The 22,450-nt window shown below is 36.8% G+C and overlaps 1 protein-coding gene across 1 annotated transcript in view; it reads left to right on the forward strand.

The window, feature by feature from the left end:
• CTNNA1 (catenin alpha 1) overlaps positions 1-22,450 on the forward strand; it is a 179,633-nt gene that overhangs the window by 23,007 nt on the left and 134,176 nt on the right. Inside the window, exons 2-3 of the mRNA XM_047085416.1 lie at positions 7,303-7,409; positions 9,356-9,551. Coding sequence (XP_046941372.1) covers positions 7,305-7,409; positions 9,356-9,551 — 301 coding nt within the window. The 5' untranslated portion in view covers positions 7,303-7,304. The remainder of the gene's footprint in view (positions 1-7,302; positions 7,410-9,355; positions 9,552-22,450) is intronic.

Raw genomic sequence — 22,450 nt, forward strand, 5'->3', positions numbered from 1 at the left:
TTTCCAGAGAACATATTCTCATTAGATTTAAATGCTCTACTTGTACTTTCTGAAATCCTTTTTGGGTTGGGGTCACCAGAAGCATAACTTGGCTCTGTAGTATAGTTTAATAATGTTCGGCATCACTTTTGGCAGGGTCTTTGATTAAAGGTGCTGCACAAGGCACTCTGCTTCCATCATGGTTATTGAAAGACTTGAAAACACCCTGAATGGGTTCTCAATTTTCAAGTGTCAGTATATTTCAAGTTTTTCAATGTGAGTGAGTGATTGAGTCCTTTACGTTAACACTTTTAGCAGCCAGAGTCTGGTGAATTTTTATCGGGAGGTTGGAGACCTCCTCAGAGACATTACTTAATAGAAAGTGGAGTTCTGGAATATAAAACTGGAAGGGACTTCAGGGGAGAATCTTGTTCACTGTTTGCAAAGTCTGGACCAACAGAGCAAGCATACTACTAAGACATGTTTGTCTCACACTGTGGCAAAATATTTTTGAGTGAGTTGCTGACACTAAACTTGTGAGACTTCACATAAATATGTGCATCTCTGGGTCTTTTGAAAAAATTCGTATGATCTGCCAACCCTACATCTGCGTGATAGATAAAGAGTGCCTGGATTTACCTTTCCTGGCTTCTACTGGTGGTCTCCTGGAGAGGTCAGGTATCTTTTGCAATTTATTATTGTGCTTATACTCTACCTTTTTTTCAAGTTAAGAAGAAAGTGGAATTATTTTGTATCCCAAAGTATCAAAATTAGAAACAGAAAAGACCAAGTGGGCTTTTTTTTTTTTGAGAATGTTTTTATTACTAATGAGTGTGCAGATTTTTGGGGTACTCTTGTTTTTTCTCTAAGCTAAAGCTAGCTCTTTTCATGTGTCAGAGAAGCCTTTGTGTGTGTTTGTGTGTGTGTGTGTGTCCTGACTTGGTCGGTCTGAACTTCACAGGCTTACCTTGGGCAGCTTCCTCTTTGTGGTTTCTCTGGAACAGCCTTCCTTCTCTTTGGCAACTTCCTGGTGGCCTGAGACCCTCTTTCTCAGCTCAGGGCTCTCATCTTGGTCCCCTCTTTTGCTCATGAAGGCCCGAGTTGTGGATTCTAAAGCTTTAGGAGTGCATTTGTGCTGTTTGGACCTTGATTTGCTGGTTTTCAAAAGTTACCAAGTCCTCAGGCCTAGTGGCTTTCCCCAGTAGGGGTTTGACTAATTGCCCTTCCCTGGGTGCCTTCTTTTCAAGACTTTTTATTTCAAGAAAAAATGGAGGGGGTGCCTGGGTGACTCAGTTAAGTGTCCAGCTTTGGCTCAGGTCATGATCTCGAGGTTCACCAGTTCAAGCCCCGCGCTGGGCTCTCTGCTGACAGCTCAGAAGCTCAGAGCCTGGAGTCTACTTTGGATTCTGTTTCTCCCTTTCTCTCCTTATCCCCTGCTCTCTCTCAAAAATAAATAAACATTAAACAATTAAAATATATATATAATGTTAAAAACAAAAAAATGGGGCCGTTTATTTCTTTGGGAAAGTGAATTGTTATATTGTTGTACTTGTTTAATAATTAAAACACAAATGTGACCACCTGTCTACTTGAAAACTGGCTTCACTTAACTTACCTCTTGGCACCTTCCCTGTATTACCCTTACCCTTGAAAGGTTTTCTGTTTCATTTGTGTTGTTGCAGTGGCTGTGGAATGCTAGGATACAGGAATGCAGAGTCTACGGGGCAAATCATTCTTTCTGAAATGTCTTATCTGTGACATTTGATGACATTTGCTTTAGCTGTTGTCAGCCCTTTAGCAATCTAGAGCACTCCATCTCCTAAGGTTTACTGACTTGGGCTGATCAGTTTTGTGGGCAGATAACCTTTAAAAACCAAAGTGTAGGCCTGACATAATATAAGTGTGTGGAGCAAATTTGCCCACTTGCATTGAAACAAATTTCCTGGAAACTGGCGTTCTGTGTTACCAGATTAAGCAAATCCAGATTCCTTCTGGCATCCAATCTCCAGTGATTCTAGGATGTTTTGATGCTTATATAAATCTGTGAAATGTTAGATGATGCTTGCATTAATGTTTTCAAAAATTTCTAAAATGTTTACCTGTTGTGCCTCAAGCATGCTTTTATGGGAGAGGACACAAACATTTTTATATTAAAGTTGTCAAGAGTGGGCTTGTCACAGACAGGTGCAGTTCTGTCTTGTCCTGGTCATCATTTTAATGTATAGAATTTAGGTGTTGATGTTGCTTTCCGTAGAGTCTAGAACTGCGCTGTCTGATGAGGTAGTCACTAGTGGTTGTTTGAATTAATTAAAATGAAATAAAATTAAATCAATTCCTCAGCCACAGTAGCCACATTTCAAGAGATCCTTCTTCCTCTTCTCTCTGTCTTCCTCTCTTATCCTCTCCTACTTCTCTCCTCTTACCTTCTTCCCCTTCCCTTCCTCTCTACTCCTCCCTTCTCCCTTCTACTCCAACCCCTCCCTCTGTTTCCATCTCTTCCTTCATTTCTCTCTTCCTTGTGTCTCCTCTTCTTTCTTCCTTCTTCCCACTCTCCCACTTCCCATTCCTCTCTATGTATGTAACTTATATTTAGTGTATTATATTTTTCTGAACCAAGTGAGATGAGAGTAAGTTGTAGACATCATGCCCATTATATGTAACAAGGACATAACTACAGTATAATTGATGAAAATATGAAAATTTGACACTGATACACTATTACCTAATTTAGAACTTACTCAGATTTTATCATTTGTCTCAATTTTTTTTTCCTTCAAGTACAGTTTCATTCCAGAGTTACTACATTTAGTTGTCATGTCTCTTTAGCCGCCTTTAACCTGGAAGAATTTCTCAGTCTATCTTTGTTTTTTCTGACCATGACATTTTTGAAGACTGTAGCCAATTAATTTGTAGAGTATCCCTCACTTTGAGTTTGATGTTTCCTCATGACAAGATTGGGGCTAGTTTTGCTAGGAAGGAAATAGCAAAGTAATGTGTCCTTCTTTAGTGCATTCTGTCAGGAGGTATATGTTGTCAATTTGTCCTATTGGAGATGTTGATTTTGATCACTTGGTTAGGTGGTATCTGCCAGGTTTTTCCATTTTAAAGTTACTCTATCCCTCTCTCCCTTTGTGATCAGTAAATAATCTGTTGGGAATTAGCGTGAGACTATGTAAATATTCAATTTCTTAGAAAACTTTTAGCCACTTGGTTTAGCATTCTCTGATGATTCTTCCCTGAATCAATTATTATTATGATGGTTTGTAAATGGTGATTTTTTTTCTGAATACACTATTTCTTCTACATTTATTAGTTTCTTATTGTATGGAAGAACTTTTCCTTCTCCTTTATTCATATTAACCTGGTCTCTCAGATTCTAATTTTATTGAGTGGATCATAATCTGTTTAATCTTCACAAAAAATTCTCTGAAGGTAATGATTGTCTTATTTTACAAATGAGGAAGGAAGTTCAAAGTGGTTAAGTGATAATCAAATATACCTCTTGATGGTATTGTCCTTACATAAAGATGTAAAGATTACAAAATAAAGATTCTGCTTTTTTTTTATTATAAAAGTAGCTTTTTAAAATGCCTGTATAATTTTATAGTATCAGAAAATACAGTTAAGCACAGAGAATGTTAAAACTACCCATTATCCCCAACTCTTGGAGATAACACCATTGTTAATATTTTGGTTTATATATCTAGATATTTTTATTCCTTTCTGCAGTTATACATTACATAGTTTTGAAATCTCTTTATCATCTTCAATCATATATATTTTGAACATTTTCTCATAAACTTCTGTAACATTTCCCCCATTTTTTTTAGATGAGAAATTTCAGGTGTACAAAGATGCTAAAATAATAAATCTGAAAACACCTATCCTCTACCTAGGTTTAATAGTTATGAGTGTCTTTTCATAATTCCTTGATCTCTCTATGTATATATTTTAACTTTTGCTGAACTATTTGAAAGTTGCAGACATCTTTATATTTCACCCCCTAAATATTGTAGCATGCATCTCCTAGAAAGTCAGTTTTCTACAGAGCTACAGTTTCATTATCATACCTGTGAAATTGAGGAGTAATTCTGTAATAACATCTAATATTTAATAAGTGTTAAACATTTACCACTTTTCTTACAAATGTCTTAATAGCTGCTTGTTTCAAACTGTTGTCCAGACAGGGTACATGTATTGCATGAGATTCTTATGTCTCTTGAATCTATTTGTCTAGAATAGTCTTCTCACCTTCTCCCTCCAAGTACTGACTTTCTGAAGAATTAATGGCCTTTTATCTTATAAAATACGCTACATTCTGAATTCGTTTGTTTCCTTATGGTGTTGCTTAATATGCTTCTGTATCCCCTAGAAACTTGTTTCTTATGAACTTGAAATAGGATAGATTAGGGTTTTTTAACCTGCAGTGCATTTGGATTGGAAAAATTTTGTCTTTGTTTTCACTATTAACAGGAATTTAACATTTCCTTCTGTTATTAATGTAGATAACAAACTACTTTTCATTTGAACCTGTAACTTTATCACCAGTAGGAATCTCAGTGCTTTTCATATCTGTAGTAATTATAACATGATACCATGAAAACAAGTGCATGTTCATTATTACTTTGAAGTAGTCATCAGACTTCTTGCCAGGTTTTATTTAATGTTAATAAAGAAGCACATATATTACTGTTTCATTCATTTGTTTGTAAAGTATCTTGATAACCAAATTTCAGTACGTATGTTTCCTTTGTAATCCTTTGAATTGTGTTTTAGGCATTTGAAAAAACATTCTAAGAAAGGGCCTTTTAGTTGAACTATCTAATACAGAATCCAATACTAGCTACAGGTGGCTCTTGAACAGGTGAAGTGTGTCTTGTTTGACTTTAAGTGTGCCCTGATTGTAAAACACATCCCATATTTGGCCACTTAGTACTTATGTAAAATATAACTTAAAAAATACTGAATATATGCTGAAATATTTTTTTGGATATATTGTGTATAGTCACATTTCTTTTTAGGCCCCCCCCCTTTTTTTTTTTTTTATTTTAGAGAGCGAGAGTGGGGGAGAGGGGCAGAGGGAGAGAGGGAGGAGAAGAGAGAGAGAAAATCCCAAGCAGGCTTCACATTCAGCACGGAGCCTGATGCGGGGCTCCATCCCACAACCCTGGGATCATGACCTGAGCTGAAATCAAGACTCGGCTGCTCAACTGACTGAGCCATCCAGGCACCCCTCTTTTTAGTCTTTTAATATTGTTACTAAAAAATTGAATATTACCAGGTGGCTTACATTGTTTTTCTATTGGATAACGTTGGTCTTTAGGTTTTACTAGACTGCCAGAAGGTTTGATGGCATTGAAAAAGGTTTTGAGTTCTTACATAGAGGCTTCATTAGACTCTGGTTAAACATTTTTGCAGTAACACTGCAGCTCAGTCACACTGAGGCTCTTGAGAAACATTTAAAGCTTTTTTTTTTTTTCATCAAGAGTACTTAATAGGTAATACAGAATACTTTAAACATCTTCATATTGGGAAGCATATAATATTAAGTGTTTCATTATCAACGATGCTAAGTTTAGTTATTTGTTTAAGAGGGTGCCCATTAGATCTCAAATTTGTAAAGGTATGTCTTGGCCCCTTCTAATTGGTAACCTGTTAAGTTATACTTTGGCACCTTACAAGTATCCTGTTCCCCCAGTAGCCTTTCACTTAATGGTGTTAATATCCATTGATAATCTTTGCCTGAATCAGTTACTACATTGGGGTTTGCAAAATGGTCATTTTCTAATTCTATTCTACCTTCATGGTAAAGAAATTCCCTCGCCACTGTCTTTTTCTTAAGAGGATCTTTATGGTCATAGGATATCTTTTTATGTACCTTCCTGCCTGCCTATCAGTCAGGCAGTTGTAGTCATTATATTTTTTGATACTCAACTTGTCAGAAATTTGCCAATAGAACCTTTGTTTCCTCTGTGTTTTGATAGGTGAGTCTTTGTACCCTTCTTTGCTTTCTGCAGAATAGAATAACTCAGAACTGGAGTAACTTCCCTCCCTGCTTTTTTTGGAGGAGTCTTGGTTCCCTTTAATGGAAAGTGGCATTTAATAGAAATAAAGACCTGAGCAGCGAGAACAGTGTTTTTGTTTTTTTCCCTCTAAACTTTGTAAACATTGTTTTTAAGAGTGGTACAGTATTGTGTGATCGGTTGTGTGCTTTATTCAGGGATCTCTTTGAAATTTGTGCTTTATTATGATTGTATGCAGTGCTGTTGTGAACATCATTGTATCCAGCTTTTTCCATGCACCTTAATTTTTTGTTTAGAATAAAATTCGGGAAATGGAATTTCTGGATCATAAAACACCCTCTTCTAGGGTTTTAAATATCTGTCAAGTTGGTTGTCTGAAAGTTTGTATTTGTGTTTACCTCAGTTATGTACCTCACCTTTTTTCCTTTTGTCTTTAAGGCACTACTTAAAAAAAATTTTTTTTAACATTTATTCATTTTTTGAGAGACAGAACGTGAGGGGAGGGGCAGAGAGAGGAAGTCACAGAATCCAAAGCAAGCTCCAGGCTCTGAACTGACATCACAGAGCCTGACATGAGGCTCAAACCCACAGACCACAAGATCATCACTTGAGCTGAAGTCGGACGCTCAACTGACTGAGCCACCCAGGCGTCCTTTAAGTCACTACTTATACAAGCAGTCACTAACTGTTGGGTGTTTTCATTGAAGTCTTCCCCTAGACTTAAAGCCTCTAATGGAAGTTTACCTTGACACTGATACATTGATATTTGACTAAGTGCGACTCGAAATTTCTTCTGGCTATGAGTGATAATAGCTGTAGGTGCAGAGGGCAGCAGACTTAAGCATTATGTTTTAATAGAGTAAGACAAGATGTTCTCTAAGAATCCATCAAAAAATGAAGGAGTTACACCTTTTAGGTAATACTGCATTAGAAATGTTATGGAGTATGAAAAATCAGAATCAGGCCTTCATTCACTTTAGCTTTTCATCCTGCTTCTAAGTTGTTATGGAAAAACTAGAAATAGACCTGGCTTGGTGCCAGAGAAGCCCAAAAGGAAAAGCTCTATGTGTTTGGAAGTGCTTCTTGTGGCACCTCTACTGTTTATAAACTTGGCATCTGAAAGTGTAAGAGGTTAAGAGTTACTGAGCCCTCTTGTACAGGCTAGTAAGAATTTTTCCCCCTCTTGTGGTGAATGTAGCTTTGTTGTTATAAAACTCCTTTATAAAAGTAGAAGATTTGTTATATATTTCATGTTTGTGTTTGATGTTTGCCTCACTTTGGCCTTTTGTTTCCTTTTCAGAAATGACTGCTGTCCATGCAGGCAACATAAACTTCAAATGGGACCCCAAAAGTCTAGAGATCAGGACTCTGGCAGTTGAGAGACTGTTGGAGCCTCTTGTTACACAGGTAAAAATCTGCAAACAAATACATAGGTGTAACATGGTTCCATAGTAGTAGTCCTGGGAAACAAACACAGAGCGTGGTTACTTAATTCAAAGCCTTATTTTGAGTGGTTGAGTTTAAGTTGATAGTATTTAGATGATTTGGCACCACTAATTATTTAAATATTGATGCATGGATTCTTTTAACCCTATAGGAGCACAGTTACTGCCATTTTATTGAGGCTTATTGGCATTAATCGGGGATTAGTGGTATGTAATGTAACTTACCAAATGTTTGTATTTTGTAGACATTTTCTTGGCATCACTCTTTCCTTGTAAAGTTCCAGGTTATATTTAAGAAAGATGGCCTTCCTTGACTGTGAAGTCTCTTCCCCATGCATAGGGTGCCTGGGTGGCTCAATTGGTTAAGTGTATGACTCTTGGTTTTGGCTCAGGTCATGATCTCACGGCTCATGAGTTTGAGCCTCAAGTCGGGCTCTGTGCTAACAGTGCAGAGCCTTCTTGGGATACTCTCTTCCTCTCTTTCTGTTTCCGTCCCCCCCCCCCCCCCGCCCCCCAAATAAATAAATAACAAACTTCTCTTTGTCTAGGATCAGTTAGTTGGTAATTTGAGGGTGTAGGTTTGGTTATGTTCTGTTAGAAATACGAATATCACTGTGTGATGATCTTTCATTAATTGTTAGCAACTAGTATAAAAAATACATATACACACACATATATATACATATGTATTTATATATTTTAATTTACATGTAGAAGAAGTGTATGGTAAGACTCAGGAATAGGTACTTTATTGGAGCCCATCCACTGTAGCTCTCAGCAGTTCTTTTGTGTGGCAAGCTACACTAATAACAAATGTTTAGTCATCTTCAACCTACAGATCAGCTGGTATTATATATATATATATATATATATATATATATATTTTTTTTTTTTTTTTTTTTTTAATTTTTATTGTTTATTTATTTTTGAGACAGAGAGAGACAGAGCATGAACAGGGGAGGGTCAGAGAGAGAGGAGGACACAGAATCTGAAACAGGCTCCAGGCTCTGAGCTGTCAGCACGGAGCCCGATGCGGGGCTCGAACCCACAGACTGTGAGATCATGACCTGAGCCAAAGTCGGACGCTCAACCGACTGAGCCACCCAGGCGCCCCTGGTATTATATATATTAATGATAGTTAATATTCTGGGACTTAAACCATCATCGCAGTAGGCTACTTTGGACAGTCCTTCCTTTCTTTCTTAAGAGCTTTTACTAATTAATTGCTGAGAGTTTTATGAGTAAAATGTGAAACAATTCAGAAGCAAGTTACCTTAAAACATTTTGCACAGGTTGAAAACTGGAAAATGTGACTTCCATGTAAAGCTAATAAGTTCATTGTTAATCTCTTTCTGGAACTACTACTAGTACTTCTTTTTTAAATGTTTATTTTATTTTTGAGAGAGAGAATGTGCATGCCCTGGGGGAAGGTAGAAGAGCGAGAATCCCAAGCAGGCTCTGCACAGATAGTGGGGCTTGCTCCCATGAACACTGAGATCATGATCTGAGCCAAAATCAAGAGTTGGACCCTCAACTTACTGAGCCACCTAGGCATGCCTCTTCCTGGAGCTTCTTGATGACATGTAGAGATGTCTAACATGTTTCTAATCAGTTTTTAGTTTGTAAAATGAAAGTAAAAACCTAGTTGTCATGTTTGAAAAATTAAAATATTTTTTATCTTGCACATTGAGGTAGCTAAATTATTTTAGGACCTAAATTTAGTGTCATTGCAGTATTTCTTAAATACGGAGAGAGTATGTGTTATTTGTTAATGCTTAGTGGAATTCATAAATGTGATGTTTCATTTTGTTATGAATAATTTATTTTCCCTGTCTTTAAAGATGGTAGTCTTTCTGTTGTTTTCATTTTAAATGACTGCAGTTTAATTTGTAAAAATGAAACTTTTAGGTTACAACTCTGGTAAACACCAATAGTAAAGGGCCCTCGAATAAGAAGAGAGGCCGTTCTAAGAAGGCCCATGTTTTGGCTGCATCTGTTGAACAAGCAACTGAGAATTTTTTGGAGAAGGGGGATAAAATTGCAAAGGAGAGTCAATTTCTCAAGGAGGAGCTTGTGGCTGCTGTAGAAGATGTTCGAAAACAAGGTAGGTCAATATTGCTTTTAATATAGAGAGAGGCAGACTTTTTTAGGAAATTAATCCTTGAAAGTGACCTTTTGTGGTCAGTATTATTGTTATGCTTGCGAATTGCTCAGTAACTTATAATATTAAATTATTGGAGATGTATTAAGTTGTACTGCCTTTATTTTTAATCAGGAAAGATGCTAACAGAGGAACAGTTTATTTGGAGTATCTGAATTGACTTCTTTTGGGTTTCCCAAGTAATTGTTGAGTCTTAAGAAATGTTCTAACAACAGTTTAATAGGAAATAAATGGGGTAGAAGTTTACCTTTAATCCTATGTAATACCTGTTTTTAGTTCATGCTGAAGACACAAAGGTGATAAAATGGAAAAATGTGCAACCATTCTGAAAATACCCTAGAAGTTGCCTCATTCTGTCAGGCTGGTGTGTTAAATTAGCCATGCATACTGGAAGTGGTTTGAGTTTGAAATAAAAACAAATCTTGGCTTAAAGGAATCCTCTTTTGGGAAACTTAGAATTAATAAAAAGTGAAATTTGTAATCCACAGCTTACCAGTAGTGCCTACTAGAAAAACTTGTCTTTATGATGCTGTAAGTATGATAAGACTTCATATCTGGAGCCTTAAATTCTTGAACCTTGTAGTTGTGTGATAAACTGCTGGTCCAACAGGAGGACTTAAACAAAGACAGTTTTTTGTAGAGCAATTATATATCATCTAAGGTGAATTGAGACCCTACTCTGTGCAGTTGTTTTACTGGCCTTTGGGAGAACCTTACTGGATCTCACTGGTGGCCGACAGTGGACACATTCATCCCTGTGACAGTACCCAGAAAAGGGCAGTGCATTAAAAGAAGATGCTATCTGCAATTGTTCTGAAATTGTAAACTAAAAACCTTGGATGTTAAATGTTTTTTTAATTTTCAGGCTGAAGATAAATGTTTCTAATATTGCCAATGATGAGATTATTTAAATTCCATATTACTAACTGGGTGGATGTATTAGTTATCTACAGCTGTCATAACATAAATTACTATAAATTTGGTGGCTGAGAACAACAGAAATTTACTCGTTCACAGTTCTGGAGGCCAGGTACCTGAAATCAAGGTGTCAGCAGGGGTGAATCTTTCTTGGGGGCTCAGTGGAAGACTCTTTTGCATGTTTTCTCCTAGCTTCTTGGAGAAGCAGCAATGCTTGGCATTCCTTGGCTTGTCGGCTTGTCACTCCAACCTCTTCCTTCCATGTCACATGGCATTCTCCCTGTGTGTTTCTGGGTGTAAGTTTTCCTCTTTATAAGGGTATCAAACACTGAATTAGGATCCCCCCTAAATCTGTTTTGCCCTCATCTTAACTTGGTTATATCTGCAAATATCCTATTTGCAAATAAGGCCACATTCATAGGTTATGGGTGAACATGAGTTTTGGGGGGACACTATTCAATCCATTAGAGTGGGCTTTGAATGAATTTATTTTAAAGCAGTTGAATTGTCTAGTTCAGGATGATTTTTGAGCTTCTTGTTCAGGAAATCAGGATGGCTGTTACTTCATTGTCCTCTGTGAGAAAGTTTTGCTCTTCAGTCCTTTTTGCCTCAAAATAATATTATCAGATGAATTTTACCAAATATTGATTGAGTCTAGTAACTAAGACACTTATTTTCAAAATACATTTAATTGTTAACAGATAACTTGTAATTTCGTTCTATATGTGTTCCTTGTTTCAGAAGTTTATCTGATGTAAATTTGTAGCAATCATGGTATAATACATGCCCCCTGCCCCCCAAATACCCCACAGTTTTGAATGCATATCTAAATTTCTGTTTTCTTGTTTTTATTTATACCTGAGAAAAATTTTTATGTTGTTCTGAATTATAAGTACTTGTCTTTTCTAGTCCAACTTTGCAATTATTTATCATCATGATCTATTCACCATAATTTGCCTTCTCTCCTTGCCTTTTCTCCTTGCAAAAAAAAAAAAAAAAAAAAAAAGCTAAAACTAAAAAATATAACTGTCTCCCATCATCATTACTGCATCAGTTATGAAAAGCTGAAGTGCCTTGCTTTTATCTGTTGGCTTACTTTTTTTTTTTTTTTTTTTTTTAAGAATCTTAAGTAGTATGAAACCTCTCTCCTATCATAAATAGAACAAAGTACATGTTATGACAATGGTTAAGTGCAGATTTTTTAATCAACCAAACCTTGTTGGTTATGTTGTTGAAGCTGTTTGCTCATCATTTGAAACCATGTAGTGGCATTAATATGTTTGCACATTCTTTGACAGCCCTCCCTTAAGTAAGTGGAGCCTGACTTTGATACTCTTGAATGTATGTTGGATTTAAATACTTTCACCTCTGTAAAGAATAGAATATGGTAGAAGTGATGCTGTCTACTTTCAAAACTAAGTCATAAAGAGGGTATAGTATCTGTGTGGCTCTTCCTCATGGATTATTCAGTCTAGGGGGAAATTGTTAGTACCAGTTTGCCAAACATGTGAGTAACCAGCCTTGGGAGCAGATCCTCCAGCATTAATCAGGTTTTAAAAGATGGCAGCCCTGAGCAACTCCAAATTCTTGACCCTCAGAAGACTCAGCATAATAAATATTTATTTTAAGCTATCAAATTTTGGGGGTATTTGTTAGACAGCAAAAGATAATATAAACACCTTTCCCAGGTGGTCCTGAGCACTTACACAAAACTCTAACCTAACTACTCTTTTACTGCTAATAGAAAACACAGAGTAATTATGATTTATCTAGAACTTCATAGCAGATTGACTAACAGAGTTAGAATATAATTCTTTGCATTTTGAGTTTGTTGCTTATCCACTGGAACACTTCATTGTGAAAGGTTGTATAAGAAGAATTCTTTGTTGTGAATCAATGTGAATTACATTAGTTTAGTGCAAGTTGGCAAATTTTTTTTGTAAAGAGCTAAGGTAGTAAATATTTTAGACTTTACTGGTTATAAGGTCTCTGTTAACACAATCAGTTCTACATTTGTGTTGGGAAAGTGGCTGTTGGTAATATATAAGCACATGGGCATGGCTGTGTTCCAGTAAAACTTACTTAGAAAAACAGAGGGTGAACTAGATTTAACCCATAGGCTCTGGTTAGCTGACCTCATATCTAGGGTTTTCACAGACTGTTAAAGATAGGACCTTACTGTTTTTAAACTAGTTATGTATTTATTTATAACACTTTGGAGCCCAAAGCTAAACTTACTATAGTTTTGAGTTTGTATAAGCCCTTTGCTTTCTCTGCAATCATCATTAATAACTAGAGGCTTGAATGTATACAGTTTTTTAGCATAACCTAATTTTCTTCTTGTATTTGCCCCTGATTACATGAATAATAAACACAAACATTTGTGAGTACATGAAAACCTTACCATAATAACACTGTCAGTAGGTACAATATTCACATACATACCCAGGGCCACTTTACCTCAAGGCTAATGCAGTGGACATGTGAGCCTCCTGTGGTAGATGGGAGCCAATTATCAATTGCATACCATACAAATTCTTGTGATCTAGGGGTTTCATTTTACTGCCAGTCACCTTGAGCTAGTTGTTGAGTAACTAACTACGTTATGTGGGCTGAGGCATGTGTACCTCTTCAATGTGCTCTTTTCTTTTTTGGGACCCTTTCCACCCCTACATGCACCATGCTGATTATATCATTCTTATCTTATACTTTTTCTTCCTAGCTCTTATCACAGTGGTAATTAGATAATTGGTTGTCTTCCCCTCTCCAGGTTCCAGTAGGACAGGTAATTGACTATATTCTCCAAGAAGTGTGTGAGAAAAGGCTCTTGTCTCAAAAATTACAGTGAGTTTTCCTTCCTAGTGCCAAATGTAAACACAGGGTTAGGGTTGGAAAATCTTACCTTTGAAAAAATTGAGATATGATTCACATAACATAAAATTCATCCTTTTAAAGTATATGCATCTGTGGTTTTAGGATATTCACAGACTTGTACAGCCATTACCATTATCTAATTACAGAATATTTTCATCTCCCCAAAAGGAAATCTCATATTAGCAGTCAGTCTTCATACATACGTATACATATATATTTAACAATACCTAAAAAAGAGTATCTAAATGTATTTTATGAATCCTTGAATAGTGCTCTGACAAGAAAAAGAGGGCTCTTATCTGGGCAGGTGATATCCAAGGGACAGAGATGAAAAGGCCTAAATGCAACTTGTTTGAAAAGGGCAGACAGGGGCGCCTGGGTGGGTTGGTCAGTTAAGCATCCGACTTCAGCTCATGTCATGATCTCACAGTTCATAAGTTTGAGCCCTGCTTCAGGCTCTATGCTGACAGCTGGGAGCCTGGAGCTTCAGATTCTGTGTCTCCTTCTCTCTCTCTGACTCTCCCCTGCTCATGATCTATCTCTCTCAAAAATAAACATAAAAAAAAAAAAAAAGGACAGACATTTAAAAAAAGGACAAGTGATGGTAGGTTGGAAGTAGAGTGATGAGGAATAGCTTCTACTAGAAGAGTTTTAAAAAATCCATTAGTTACAATTCACGGTTGGATCTCAAAGGCCAAGATCAGAGACTTACTGTTGCATCTTGGACATTTCTTTGTGGTCAAAGGAGAAAGCTCAAAGAAGCTGAGGTACTGCTTCTGATGATAATGTGCTCAGGAAAGGGGCCAAAGAGATAAATGATTAGTGTACTGGGCATTAGTGTATTTCCTGAGAAAAATCTTGTACAGCCAATTAGAGAAACCAGAGTGGGGTAAGGGCTGGGTGGTTTCTGATGAAGAGAGACTGTCTGCTAGTACACGGGAGACTGGTTTTCCTGTTTTGTCCCAGAGCTTATAATCAGGACACTTGGACATAAAAAGTAAATTAATAGCATTAGTGGTATGCAAGGAATGGAGTGGAATTGGTAGGGTAAGCATGGGATTAGAAAATCTTGCTGAAGGTGCACTGGATCTTGAAAGGTGAAAGGAGGAAGGGGGAAAAGTCATCTAGTTAAGAAAACCAGTAGACTAAGCAAGATGTGCATGGGGTCTTCTAAGCACCACCTAGAAGAGGGGTGCTTCTAGGAAAGATTAGAAGAAAAGAGCCTGGAGCTAGATTTTAGAGGGTGGTTTAGAATGCCAGGTGAAGGAGGGAGAATTCTCAGGGAAATGATATGGAATCAAACTCTAGGGTTGGAATAGGGCTCACAGGTTCAGGTTCCAGTTCCAGTATACTTGAATATATCTAATGATATGGGACTTGCTACCTCTGGAAGTAGCTTTTTCCAGCATTGCTTTGTGTTTATTTTTATAGCTCTTTTTCTTCTTAAATTAAACTAAAATATGTCTCTTTAGCTTTCTTCCTGTTATAAGAAGTTCTGCCATCTGGGCAACACAGAATATGAGGAAAAGTGGTGTTTTCGGGAGATGAGTCTCTCAGCTATGTTCAGGAAGAGTTAAATGGTTGAGAGAGAGCCTGGAGGCAGGACCAGTAATCAGGAGATCATCACAGTGGTGAGGGGTGAGATGGAACTGTTAAGGAAGGGACTGCTATTATATACAGTCCAAAGGAAGAATGGGCCAGTTGTTAACTGCCAGGTTGGCCTGAGCAGATGGCTGGTCTTCTTTATAGATAAAAATGAGGGACCTAGTATGTGAAAGATTGTAATACTTTATTTTCCTATAACTTGAATCATTTAAGGCACTGTATGCTTCTAAAAACTCCACAGGAATTACCTAATATTAGTATATTCTCTTAGAGCCATTAAGATTTTGTTACACCAGTTTTCAGTCAAATTAAAAAGATCTGTTACACCGTTTGCTTTATTTACGCCAATAAAAAGTCAATTAACAGGTTAATTTTATTTTTCTTAACTTTTAATTTTGAATCACAGGAATTTTCAGAGATAGTACAGTGGTTCAGTGGATCCTTTATTGAGTTCCCCCAGTGGTTGTATCTTATGGAACTATGGTACAATATCAACATAAGGAAATTAACAATGGCATAATATATGTGTGTAACTCTCTGATTTTATCATGTGTACATTTGTGCAGTCACCACTGCAATCATGATACAGAACTATTCCGTCACCATCACCATGATAAAGTTCTCCCTCATGCTTACCCCCATATAGTCACACCCATTCTATTTACACTACCCACCACCTCTGATCCTTGGTAACTTGCCTGTCTTCATTTCTAATTCTGTCATTTCAAGAATATGGTGTGAATGGAATCAGACAGTATATGACCTTTTGAGATTGGCTTCTTTTAGTCAACATGATGGCCTTGAGAGCCATCCAAGTTGGTATATCAGTAGTTTGTAACTTTCTGTTGTTAGGTAGTATTCTATGAATACTCCATGGTGTATATATAGTTTGTTGCATAGTAAAAGCTTTTAATTTGAGGAAGTCCACAATTTTTTGACCCCCCCCCCCCCGTTGTGAGTCAAGTTTTTGGTGTCTAAGAATTCTTCACCAGGGTTTAGCTTATGAATATTTTCCCTGTTTTCTTTTAAAAGTTATTTTTAGTTTTATGTTTTACATTTAAATCTTCGACCACTTTTGGGTTAATTTTTGTATAATATGTGAAGTTTAGGGTGAGTTCATTTTTGCCCCCTATGGACTTCCCCCCAGTACCATTTGTTGAAAAGATTCTCTTGCTTTTGCACCCTTGTCAAAAATTGGTCAACTGTGCTTGTATGGGATTATTTCTGAGTTCTCTATTTTGTTCCATTGATGTCTGTGTCTTTTCCTCCACCAGTACCCACACAGTCTTTATTGCTATAGCTGTATGAGTCTTAGAGTTGGGTAAAATGTTTCTTCCCACCTAGTTTTTTCCTGAATCGTTTTAGTTATTCTCTTTTGTTTTTCCGTATAAATATTAGATAAGCTTATCTGTATCTACAAAAAATCTGGGACTTTGATAGAATTACGTTAAACTTGTAATTAATTTGGAGAATATCGACATTTTTACTATATTGACCAGTATAGTTATGACCAAACTATATTTCCATCTATTTAGATTTTAATTTCTTTCATCAGTGTTTACATATAAACCTTCTACATGTTATTTTAGATTTACATTACTTCATTTTTAAAAATGTTTATAAATAGTATTTTATGTATATGTGGTTTTGTGTTTCCTTTCAAGTCCATGGCTAAATGCATATGCATTTGACCCTAGTATTAATTGTAACTTTGATACCATTTTATTTTTTTTAAAGAATTTAATAGTAATTATAGGCATTTTGTTTGTTAGTATAACCTTGGAATTTGTAATGTTTAAAACTATGTATTTTTTATTCCATAATTTCCCTATTGGACTTAAAAGTTTTTATGTTTTTGATATAAATAATGCTCGAGTGAGTAAGCATGTACATATAGTGTCCCCCCCTTTATTTAATTAATTTATTTATTTAACATTTATTTATTTTTGAGACAGAGATTCAGAGCATGAATGGGGGAGGGGCAGAGAGAGAGGGAGACACAGAATCCGAAGTAGGCTCCAGGCTCTGAGCCATCAGCCCAGAGACTGACATGGGGCTTGAACTCACGGACCGCGAGATCATGACCTGAGCCGAAGTCAGACGCTTAACCGACTGAGCCACCCAGGCGCCCCTCTCCCCCTCCCCTTTTAAAAATTACATCATTAAGATACATTTCCAGGAGTAGAAATAATAGGGGCACAGATCTTTTTTATAAACTGAATAATTATATACAACAAAATACACAAATCTGTGTACAGTTTGATGAAGTTTTACACACACAGGGGCATACATTGGTTATAGGGCTTTTAAAATGTATTCCTAGGGGTGCCTGGGTGGCTCAGTTGGTAGAGTGTTTAACTCTTCATTTCCGCTCAGGTCATGATCTCATGGTTCCTGGGTTTGAACCCTGCTTTGGGCTCTGCGCTGACAGTGTGGAGCCTGCTTGTGATCCTCTCTCTTCGTCTCTGCTCCTCCTCTGCTCACATATTCTCTCTCTCTCTCTCTCTCTCTCTCTCTCTCTCTCTCTCTTTCTCTCTCTCTCTCTCCCCCTCTCAAAAATAAATAAACTTAAAAAAAATGTATTCCTAACTTGTTATCCAGTATGGTTATATCTTCAGTTTTCTAATATTCTTACAGCCTCACCAGTTACAAGGGACAGTAATTCAGAGTTGTTGAAGCAAAAGGGAGTTTATGGGCCTTTGTAATTGAGAATTCTAGAAGTAGATTGTGATTTCAGGGATAGATGTGACTGACTCGAAGGGTGTGAGGCTTTTTTCATCACTTGGCTCCACGTATTTCATTTTACCCCTATTTCCTTCGTTCGTTAGTTCCTTCCTTCCTTATTTGAATGTAGTTGACACACAATGTTACATTAGTTTTAGATGTACTACATAGTGATTGGACAGGTTTATACATTATGCTATGTTCACCACAGATATAGCTGCCATCTGTCACCATCCATTGCTATTACAGTATCATTGACTATATTCCTTATGCTGTGCCTTTTATTCTCGTGACTTTTTTGTTCCATAACTGGTAGCCTGTATCTCCCATTCCCCTTCACCTATTTTGCTTGTCCTCCTTCCCCTCTGACCATCAGTTTGCTCTCTGTAGGTCTTATTCTCTTTTTTGTTTGTTTATTCTTTTTTTTTTTTTTTTTTTTAAGATTCCACCTTTAGTTTGAGGTGGTCATCTTAGCCAAAAAAGAACTTTTCTTCCTCTGTGTCTATATTTTAGTCATAGAAGGGACTGGTTAGCTTTGCTTGGGTCATGCTCAGCACTGAACCAGTTTCTAGTCAGCCTAGATCACATGTTCGCCCTAGAACAGGAGGAATGGGGGAGAGTTCTCCAAAGGAATACAGGATATAATAAATTGGCATTGAGTGGAAACAAATAATCCTTTTTGACAAATATTGGGATAATCTTAAAATTTTTTGCTCTCTTTATAGGTGTAAAATGCTACTTCCTTAATTTTTTTCTTTTCTTTTTTTTCCTTTTTATTTTCGAGAGCGAGCAATAGAGCACTAGTGGGGCAGAGGGAGAGAGAGAGAGAGAGAGAGAGAGAATGAATGTTCAGCAGGCCCATGCCCAATGTGGAGCCCGTTGGGCTCTATCCTACGACCTTGGGATCATGACCTGAACCCAAAATCAAGAGTTGGATGCCCAACCAGCTGAGCCACGTAGGTGCCCCGCGACTTCATTTAAAAAAATGTGCATTATTTGGGGGCAGGGAGGATTGATGTTGACATGCATGTGTTATTTATGCATATATTTGGAACATAATGGTGTTTTGGGGAGTTCCTACGGCATTGGTAGGTATCTGTAAACATTCATTCTTTGTAGTTGATTGGTTGAATCCTGTTACTTTTCTTATCAGTTGGAATTTTACAAGATTTTGGAAGATTGAGACATGTCTTACTGGGCTGGAGGTGCTAATCTTTTAGATTTCCCATCACTAATGTATTGCCGAGGTAGAATTAACTTAGAGTTGAAAGTCAATACGTAAATTTGTGTGTGTCTATAATTTTTTTTAATGTTTATTTATTTTGAGAGAGATAGATAATGAGCGGGGGAGGGGCAGAGAGAGAGGGAGACAGAATCCCAAGCTGGCTCCACTTTTCCCGCGTGGAGCCCAATGCGCGGCTCGAACTCAAAAACTGTGAGATCATGACCTGACCCAAAATCAAGAGTTGGATGCTTACCCCACTGAGTTACTCAAGTGCCCCTATGTCTGTAATCTTTTTAATGATGAGACAAAATCTGGTAGTCCTGGAAAAGGTGGTTGAGTTCTGTTGAATAGAGCAAGGATTGTAGCTAAAGTCATGACTTTTACTGCATACCAAACAATTTGGTTTGAATTTCGTTCCATGACTGCCATACCATTTATAACAACTTCTCCCCTATATATGCTGTTGTTCACATGGTGGACAACATGAAAATATCAAGATAATTCACTGTACCCACTTCTCCAATACTGAGAAAACACTTAATAGTGAAACCAGATGGCCCTTCTCCCCACATAGCAGGAAAGTGAAAACAGAGTAAATTCTTTTACTGAATATTCTTGTCCAATGAATAGAAAGTACACATTTTAATGTTCGGCTTATGGTTTCCTCCCTTTCATGTTCATTTGTATTTAGGCAGTATTTGTTTTAAAATTTCTTTGGAGGCTTTTTAAGTTCTGGCTTTTGGATTGGTATTCCATTTCAGGTAAGCTTTGATTATAGTGCAAGCGCATCGTCTTTGAGTGGAAGTACAACTTCAGTTTACTGAGAGCAGTAATGTTGTTCAGTACTAAGTCTCAATCACTACAAGAGCCATGTTTTCTGTAGAAAATGTCTTGTCAGTTTTAGAGCCAAAAAGCAGTATGTATTGGTCTACTGAAACAGTAGAGTGAAAACTATTAAGTTGGCTAGTACCTACGTGATCTTAGTAGCTGTAGTTGATTGGTGAGCATTCTCTAATGGTCTTGTTGTATAGATAACTTCTTAGCTTTTTTTTTTTTTTTAATATTTAGTTTTGAAGGAGAGAGAGAGAGAGCATGAGGTGGGGAGGGACAGAGAGAGAGGGAGACACAGAATCTGAAACAGTCTCCAGGCTCTGAGCTGTCACAACAGAGCCTGAGGCAGGGCTTGAACTCAGAAACTGTGAGATCATAACCGGAGCTGAAGTTGGATGGTTAACCAACTGAGCCACCCAGGTACCCCCATTCTCAGCTTTTTAAATTTTGAAAGCACTGAATTACCCAGATAAAACTTATGGTCTCTTAGGACATTGTCTTAAAGAAGGGATGGGTAATGAGGGTTTTTAATTGATGTTAATTAAGAGACTTTTATTTTTATTTTATTTTATTTTATTTTATTTTATTTTTATTTTTATTTTCTTAAGAGATACTCTTCTGTTTACCTTAGTAATTGTGTAGTAAAATTGAGGATATAGATGCCATTTTCCTTGGTGCAGCTTGAATGATTTGTATATAGGGAGAAAAATAAATATACACACATGGAGAGTATTTATGTACATATATATGTGTATGTGTGTATATATATATGTATGCATGTGCATACACATTTATCATATATATATATATACATATATATATATATACACACATATATATATATATATATATATATATATTTAACATTGTGAATCTCAGCAAGGCAATTTTAAGGAAAATAATGATTTATTTTGTTCTTGACAAAAGGATATTGAGCACAAGCTGTCAGGCTCTTGAGGCACAATTTTCTCCCTGGCAATGCCTAGAGTCAGATTGAAGGAGGTGAAAATTGGTCTCGTGTCCAGTGCAGATGTTGACAGCCTCAGACTGATACACCCACATTGGATATAGGCAGCCTGGAAGATAGATGTTAAAAGGCGGATATGATCAAGACAAAGCAACTGTCAGTGACTTTTTTGAGTAGGGTTTGAGAGGTAGACGGGAGACAGTGGAATCTGGGTTTGCAAAGTTCATGATGTGAAGACTTGAAACATAGCTTTGTGTGGGTATGTGAGAGATTGCATTTTGATTTGGTGTTGTTAGTGTGGTTTTAATCAGGTTGGGATCATGAGCTTGATCTTCTAAATGGGCTCTTTGATTTTTCACAGGAGAAAATAGACAAGTATTCCTACCCTGCAATGTTGAGTGGGTTTCAAAAAGTGTTAATAATGATACTGTGGAAGAGCAATAGCAGAGAAACATTTAACATTTTGAAAAAGATAAAAGTTAAGTTAATTAGGTTTTCAAATTAGTGTAATGACTTTCTTCATCAAAGCTGCTAAAAAATCAGCTGATTTTTCTCATACTCTTCTTTGAGTTCTGGCTTCCTATTGTTACCTTGACTTTTACCTTTGTCACCTTCGTATATTTTTCATCCTGTTTTCTCCTCTTATTGTGGATGTCTCTTTTCATGTGATCCCCTGATGGCTGGGTCTGTTGTTGGAAGTGCTCTCACTCCAGTTCCTACCCTTCCTATGTTCCTGAAGACTGTGATTAATTTAAAACTTGTTCATTATTGACCTCCATTCCTCCACTCCCACCATTTAATTCATTTTCTCTTGCTATGCATTTAACTTGAGCAGGAAAAGCAAAATGTAAAGTCCCAAAAAAATCATTAACTAGTTGTCATCTGGGTGTTTTATGTCTTAAAGTTGTCTTTCTGACTTAAACTCTAAGTCTCTAGGGTGGAGGCTATATTTTCTTTACTTGGGATGTGTCAAGCATGCTGTCTGCTTCTGGATCATTACCCTTATGTGAGCATATGCTGCTTTGCAGAGACTTGGTTTCTGGCTGGCTATGGAAGTGAGGAAAGGAGAAAGAAGTTATTAAATTCTAATGTTTCCTTTCATTTTGAAATTGCTCCTCTTTTTTTTTTTAAAGTCTGTTTCATTAAATGTTTAATAAATAACACTAACAGCACAATAATACTTTTAAGTTACAGTGGGTAATAGTATTGCCTGAATATATTTGTACAGTGTAGCTGAGGAAGTTATCTTAGGTATTAAAATTTTGACTTTGGCATGACTTCAACCATGATGTTGCAATAACGTGGTTTCTACTAGTTAATTTCTTAAGAAAGTGATTCCAAGTTGAAATGCATGTTATGCATTTATTTGAATGTGTAATCAGGAAGTAAGTGCCTCTCTTTGAAGTGTTTCTGAATAGCAGCAGGGCACACTTGAATTAGTAAGGAAAATGAGAACATGAATATGTGTGGTACTCTATTTTAACTTTTTTTAAAAATCCATTTTGTCAACTGGAAAAAGAAATTTCAAAGCTTCCTTTACTTACATCCCCAGGGGATGAGAAAGGGCGTAGGTTGGAAGTTTTTCTGGGCACTCTCTGAGCTGATTCAGATGGCTTATAGTAGTTAAATAACATATTAAATGTTTATTTCCTGGGTTGATTTTCAAAAGATGAACAGTTTTGTGGATTAAAAATGGCA

Source organism: Lynx rufus, unplaced genomic scaffold (assembly GCF_022079265.1).
Source record: "Lynx rufus isolate CCGP_SWC_20201006 ecotype Redwood Valley unplaced genomic scaffold, mLynRuf1.p SCAF_1, whole genome shotgun sequence".
Lineage (NCBI taxonomy): Eukaryota > Metazoa > Chordata > Mammalia > Carnivora > Felidae > Lynx > Lynx rufus.